We start from the raw sequence: 7,016 nt of genomic DNA on the forward strand, positions 1-7,016 counted from the left end.
ATCCTTCTGAAATACTCCTCATCAAAATGAGTCACGATCAAAGGCCTGGACATGTAGGAAGTAGGAATGGCAGAGCTGAACAAAAGTGACATTAACATCAGCTCTGAGACAATAGTGAAAGGTCTAGGGGCCAGTTAAGATGCTTGAGTTAACAAGGACTGATGTTTGTCTTGAACAGATCGACAGCCAGAAGTTGAACTTCAGAGAGCATGCAAAGGCCCGTGTGGACCACGGAGCTGAGATCATTACGCAATCCCCAGGCAGATCCAGCGTGGCGTCCCCCCGACGACTCAGCAATGTCTCCTCTTCTGGAAGCATCAACCTGCTCGAATCCCCTCAGCTTGCCACTTTGGCCGAGGATGTCACTGCGGCACTCGCTAAGCAGGGCTTGTGAATATTTCTCATTTAGCATTGAAGTAATAATATTTAGGCATGAGCTCTTGGCAGGAGTGGGCTCTGAGCAGGTGTTACATTCATTCTTTACAAACCATAAAATAAATAATCTCATTCCCAAACTGTAGTTATTGTTACAATTTTATAAAAAACAATGAATAGTATATGCAGAAATTGACTTGATTTCCATTTGCAACAGGAAGACACTGGCTTTACATGAGTACAATTGGACAATTATTTTTGCTCTGCTCTGTTTTGCATGGAGTATTATTATTTTAAAAATTGCATTTTTACCTTTCATGTGCCTGAAGGCTATCCATACATTCTGAAAGGCCTTGTTGAAATCCAAGCTGCTCATTCCACTCTTCTGTTGCTGGGTGAAAAGATAAAAGCTGCCCATTTTAACTTATTACAGGTTAAATTAAATCAAGGAGTCTGATTGCAGGAAGGAAAGAGCATGTAAGAAATAAGGTTTTTTTTTTTTAAAGTGTTATTTTGTATAAATGGGAAGAAAGATTCAGTTAAGTTATTAACATTTGGGACCTGGATAATTATATCAGAGTATAAGTCAATCCAATAAATTATTTAACTAATTAAAAATAGTTACGAAGCATTTGAGCTGTGGTTGAGGAAGCGATATAAAAGTGCATCTCTTAGGAATGAAGCACTTTCATTAGGATGGACTCGTCTGATTAGAATGTCAGTTGATCAGCTAGATTTGTGTCCACACTACCAGTTTCACACTCCCTTTCCATCTGTTTGATACAGTATTATAGATATAAATATATATATATTTCTCTGTGGCCATTTGTGATACTTCCTCATATACTTGAATATTATACTTCCTTATTCACAGTATCTGTGTCTCCTGCACCCTTTGGTGTTGCAATTTTAGGTATGTGAAAGTAGATGTTAGCAGGGTTCTTTCCCTATTTAAAAAAAATACATTAAAAAAGAACAAAAAGTTTTAGCATGAAGTTGCTTCCTGTAACAACTCAGAGCTGTAACCCTGTTTTAGTGCCAGATACAAGTCTCTCCCGTGATGCTAGGAAAATTTATTTTTCTTTGCTTTCACCAACATGGAGTTTGTGGGGGTGGGTCCAGTTATACATTAAAAGGGTTTACAGATTGTTGGTTTAAGATTTTGGATTCATCGCATTTTGAATTATGGAATAGTTTGGGTTTTATTCCTGTAATCATTCAAGAAACAGACTTCTTAAGATTTCTTTTTTTTTTTTTTTTTCCCTTTGCTAAAGTTGAAACTAACAGAGGGAGTTTGGGACATGTTGCCCCACTCTTCCAAACATTGCCTGCTAATTGAATTATCTGAGAGAAAATATTTGGCTTCCTTACCCACAGTAAAGACCCTGATCAAAAAGGACAAGTACACTCATTTGAGAAGTTATAGCCACACAACACTTGAGATACAGATATCTAAATCAGTTTTTCCGGGATTCCAACATTGCCCTCTGTGAAGGGACACTTTATGACTTAGTAATACTGGTGTGACTTAATCTACAGTCTGGGAAATCACCAATTAATTCCTCTCACAAATCATTCATCTTAGACTTGTGAAAAGCAATTAAATAGTCAATGGCCTGAATAAGCAGTCAGTTACCAGTCTGGGTGAGTATTTTTAGTATTTTATCTGTTCTTTTTCTTGCTCGGGGCTGATAGGTTGGTTCTGAACCATTAAAAGCAAATAGTCTGATAGGTGTCTGATCCCCGTGAGTCGAATCAATTCCTGACTATATAGGAGGAAGTGATGAGCATGGATGAGGCAACGAGGAAGTATCTAGGAAACGAGTAGCATCTAGGAAAGCAGCCAAGGGATGCAAAGACAGAGACACGGGTGCCATTTTGTGACCCACTGGATATTGCAACCAATGTGACTTCCACCAAAAAAAAAAACCAAAAAAACAAAAAACAAAAACTGTAGGAGCAAAAACATAGCACTCATTCTCAACTAATAGGTTTTGCATAGGCAAACATGTCTGAAAGTGTTGATAAATCAATTCTTTTACACAACAGTCAAAAAATTAGAAACTATGGGAGTATGACTATGGATGTGTCTATTTTCTGCCTAATAATTGCTATGATGTGGATTTGACCTATCTGAGCATTTTATTCATCAGCTTCCCTTGAAATGCACTAGAAAATCGCAGAAGAAAGAGTAGTTGTGTGGAGACCTATGGTATTTTCCTACATGTTTGATAGTGTTAGGTAGTGATGAAAGCTCTCTAGAAAGAAGGAGTTAACAGCTGGTTAGAACAGTTTTAACCTACAAAATAAGTATTTTCTATCAACTTGGTTTACATTTTTTATACAAGGTAAGAATAAGTAATTATGCTTTACATATTAAAATTCTGTTTCTTACAAATACATGCCCAAGATACAGATTATATAAAGCCCTAAGATACTAGATTTGGCATTAAAACAAATGTTTATTTCAAATCTCTGCAAAATTATAATGAATAAATGCCCTTCCTTTGCACGGAAATATGATTCTTTATAATGTTAACAAAAAGAAACTGATAATTTGTACCAATAGAAGAGAGAAACACACAGGCTAAATGTCTTCTTATGGGGACAGGGGTTGGAACCTATCTTGCCTTCACTCTCAAGATTAACGACGCAAATTAAGCTTTTTGAACACCACTCTTGTGGGGGTACCCATACGCTGATCTAGAAATTAAAGCTTCATAGTTCCAATTCTAGATCTATTACTGCCAGTTTCTCTCTGGCTTTAGCCTTTGAGAACCTGTTTAAGGATACATAAGTAATCCAGAGCTGTGAAGAGTTAAAAGGCCAGCTTCTTCAATGAACTCACTCTCTCTGGGTCACCTGCAACCAATAATTGGGTACTTTATAATGACGCAGGAAAGATCCGAGTGGATGATGAGTTTCAAAGGCCCTGTTCATTTAGGAACCAACTCTCTCTGGATTCTCCTGCTGAGTTCCAGCAGGGTGATAGGCTGAAATCCCACCCACAAGCAAGACACCTGTGTAACACCAACTCGGCATGGCTGAAGAAGGCTGAAGAGAGAACATTAAATGGAAGAATCTGCTGGTGATAGCTGACCTCTACACATTCATACAGTAAGACAGCAGGAAATAGGATCATCAGCCAAATTATAACATCCATGTCAATATTGTTAAAGAAATAATCTCAAAGCGGTTGATTCCGACCTTGCTACAATTACACTTTTTGTCCGATTTTTCATGCCACAAAAATGAGGAAAATAAACCATTCATGGTCTAAGTAGCCAAGAGGAAAAAAAATAGATTCATGGCTTGGAAAGGCAAAGTCTAGGCATTCCTTCCAAAACTGATGTGTTAAAATCAGCACTGATGTTTGTTTTTTTACACCTAGGATTTTTAGCCTGAGTGTGTAGGTTGAGGCCAAGTCCCTCTGCAGGAAAGAGCTTATTTTTAAACTCACAAAATGTCAATCATGAAAATCTACTTCAACTTTAGCAAAAAGAAAAAAAATCAACAAAAAGTATACTCTGTATGCTGGGATTCCAAGGTTCCAACGTGCCGCTACAAATCTCTAGGGGGTTTCTTTCTTCTGATAATTCTAGAGCCTGTTATCATAGAAAGGCATTTCTTCAATGGCTGGTTGTAGTTAGTTCATGTTTTTCAATCAAAATTTGCAAATGTATTTGTTGCTGTATAGTGATTGTTTTGCAAAATAAAATTGCTTGTCACCTAACATAGTTTCAGATTGTTTCTTCTCTGGAAAAAAAAATTACACACACACACACATACACACACACACACACATTGCTCAGTCCAACCAAGGAAAAATTATGATGAGAATGCTATAGTTATCTCCCCACCATGTGTCAGGCTTTATCTACTACTGTATTTAGCAGGATGCTATCTGTTGCAAGTGACAGAAACTGAAATCAAATTGGCTTAATCATAAAGGCAAATTTATTGGCTCAAGTAACCAACAAGGCAGACCTCAGGCATGGATGGATCCAGGCATTTAGAAGATATTAAGAATCTTTCTTTTTCCAAATCTTAGCCCTGCTTCTTCTGTGTTAGTTTTATTCTAAAGGCAAGCACCTCTTTCATGATAGTCACTGGGGAGCTCCAGGTTTCACAACCCACCAAAGAAAGCCTCTTTCCCACTAGCACTAGTCAAGATCTCGGGTCTGAAAATCATTGAACCTTGGGTCACCTGCTCACTTCTGCTGATTACCCATGGTTGGGTCACATTCTTTTCTCTATCACAGGTGGTTGGGGTAGGAGGAAAGTAAAGGGAGAAGGAGCCTCTTCTGAACTACATAAACTAATCATGAAGAGGAAATGTTCCCTTCTAAGTAAATGTTCCCTCCTAAGTCAAGTCAGGCTGCTACTGCCAGAAGAGAGAGGAACTGATTCTGTGCAGGTCATAAAGCAGACATCCTGTAGGTCCACACACCCTATTCTCTATCTTTATTCAATCTTTTAGCTCCCTGCTACTCAAGTTGTGTTCAGCCTTTACCTGGGACCTTGTTAGACATACAAATTCCCATGCTCCACCCTTGGCTGACTTACAGCATTCCCCTAGAAGAATCATCTGCGCATTAAATTCTTAGAAGCATTCAGCTCATCTAGTCCAAGGAGAAAGAGCCACAGCAGCCTGCTAATAGGTAAGAATCATTTCTAAGACTACAGGAGGTAATATCACGAAGTCTGATGTCAAAGAGTCTAGGTATCAAGTGGTAGAAACTTGCGACTGTTGGAAGGAATGTCTTTGTGCTGGAGGTTTGCCAGACCTACCACTCTAACTTGGCTGAAACCTACTTCTACCAATGGAGTCATCATCTTGCATTCCGTTTTCCTTTGCTAATAATGTGGATTTGGTACTAGATAGCCAACATAATTAGACTTTCTCTTTAATAGTTTTTTTTTTTTTTTAATTCGTATCCATGTTTCCCTTCAAGGAAGTCTCAAAACTACACGGGATTTAGACATTTATTTGTCTGGTGGCATGAATCACAAGAAAGTCTTCATTTTCTTTTTTATTAACAAGGCAAAGAAGATTTTGCTTGACTTGAGAAGAGACAAGTAACTCAGATATAATGTAGGATTATAAAAATAACCCTCTATGTAGCTTATGTAGAGGAAAAAATATACTCCTCTTTTACGATAAGGCCCTTGTAGAACTTTGTCAAAAGTACACAGTCCAGCAACCCAAAATTGTTTCAAAACACTGTCCTTTACTAGGTTTTCTTGAGTATGTTGAAGAAGCGTAACAGGCACACTCCAAAAAGCCCTATTTTTTTTTTCTTTCGTGCCTTTTATCACAAATATACCACAGCTGTTCCCATTTCTTAAATTCCATTAAAAATCTCCTGCCTCAGGCCTGGTTGAGGTAATAGAACTATGGCCTCCAGATGTGCTTTGTTTGGCCAGCACAGTGTTTTCAAACTCAAGAAAGTTCACAGACTCACACACACTCTCTCAGATTTGGATCTTTCAAAAGTTAAACGATTTGGCAACCAGGAGCCTGCATTCATGGTATCAATTGGCCGGGGCTGGTCTGTGAATGATGACATGAGTTTGGTCCCTGCACTTGGACACAATCCCCACCCAAGCCAGTTAATACTCTCAGACAACTCACTTTCACTCGTGACTGCAGGTGCTGGACCCTACAGATTTGGTTTGTAACCTCAGGTTTAGACCCACTCATTTTTCCCTCCCTCCCAAGTTTTTCCTCATTCTGTGAAACAAAAACCCAAAAGAATAAACTCCTAATCCTAAAGTGGGGGAGAGAAGGGTCTGGTTGGACAGGTCAAATCAGGATCCTCAGGGAGACTGGGAGCCTGAGGAACCAATGTTTAATAGACTTTTGCCCTATCTTAAGAAAGAAGAAAAATCTTTAATATTAACCACTGGTAATTTTCACGTCCGTGATAAATACACTTAAGATTCTTTTCCCACCTATATATTTCATTAAAGCAAAGGAAAAAAGAAAAATATAGTGGAGTTTGTTTGCTTGTTTCCCCACATATGATTTAAAAAAAAAAAATCTCATTGTCAAGTGAGAAATGACAAAAAGCTATCCTCTTAGTAGGCCTGAACTTATAACGTACTTGCTTATAACTTTTGGAAGTAGAAAAAAGACATAGTGGAAAGATGTAACCTAGTCAAGCAAATGATGTGTTCTTTTTTTTAAAAAAAAGATTTTATTTGTTTATTTGACAGCGAGACAGCGAGAGAGGGAACACAAGCAGGGGGGAGTGGGAGAGGGAGAAGCAGACTCCCCGCTGAGCAGGGAGCCCGATGCAGGGCTCAATCCCAGGACCCTGGGATCATGACCAGAGCCAAAGGCAGACGCTTAACAACTGAGCCACCCAGGTGCCCCCAAATGATGTGTTCTTAAGCCCAGGGCTGATCTTCAGCCAACACACCCCTTATTCAGTTGAATAAGTTGTTAGAATATTGAAAGACTTACTGCCCAAGCCTCCTCCTTACCAATGCCCATCTTTGGCCTCCATAGACTTCATCCAGTTCTAGCACCTGTAAGGCCAATGCCTTGTACAGCAGAGAGCCTCCAAAATCTGTCCCAGTCCCCTCAAATCCTGCCTTTTAAGTATCACCAGTGGCTAGGATCGCCTCAGGGGATC

The 7,016-nt window shown here is 39.0% G+C and overlaps 1 protein-coding gene across 23 annotated transcripts in view; it reads left to right on the forward strand.

Moving 5' to 3' along the window:
- Positions 1–4,108, forward strand: part of MAP2 (microtubule associated protein 2) — a 282,492-nt gene extending 278,384 nt beyond the window's left edge. For all 23 annotated transcript variants that reach the window (XM_027588654.2, XM_027588657.2, XM_027588660.2 and 20 more), the window contains one exon: positions 179–4,108. In XM_027588654.2, the coding sequence (XP_027444455.1) occupies positions 179–394 (216 nt within the window). In that variant the 3' untranslated portion in view covers positions 395–4,108. The remainder of the gene's footprint in view (positions 1–178) is intronic.
- The last annotated feature ends 2,908 nt before the right edge of the window (positions 4,109–7,016 follow it).

Source organism: Zalophus californianus, chromosome 3, assembly GCF_009762305.2.
Source record: "Zalophus californianus isolate mZalCal1 chromosome 3, mZalCal1.pri.v2, whole genome shotgun sequence".
Classification (NCBI taxonomy): Eukaryota; Metazoa; Chordata; class Mammalia; order Carnivora; family Otariidae; genus Zalophus; species Zalophus californianus.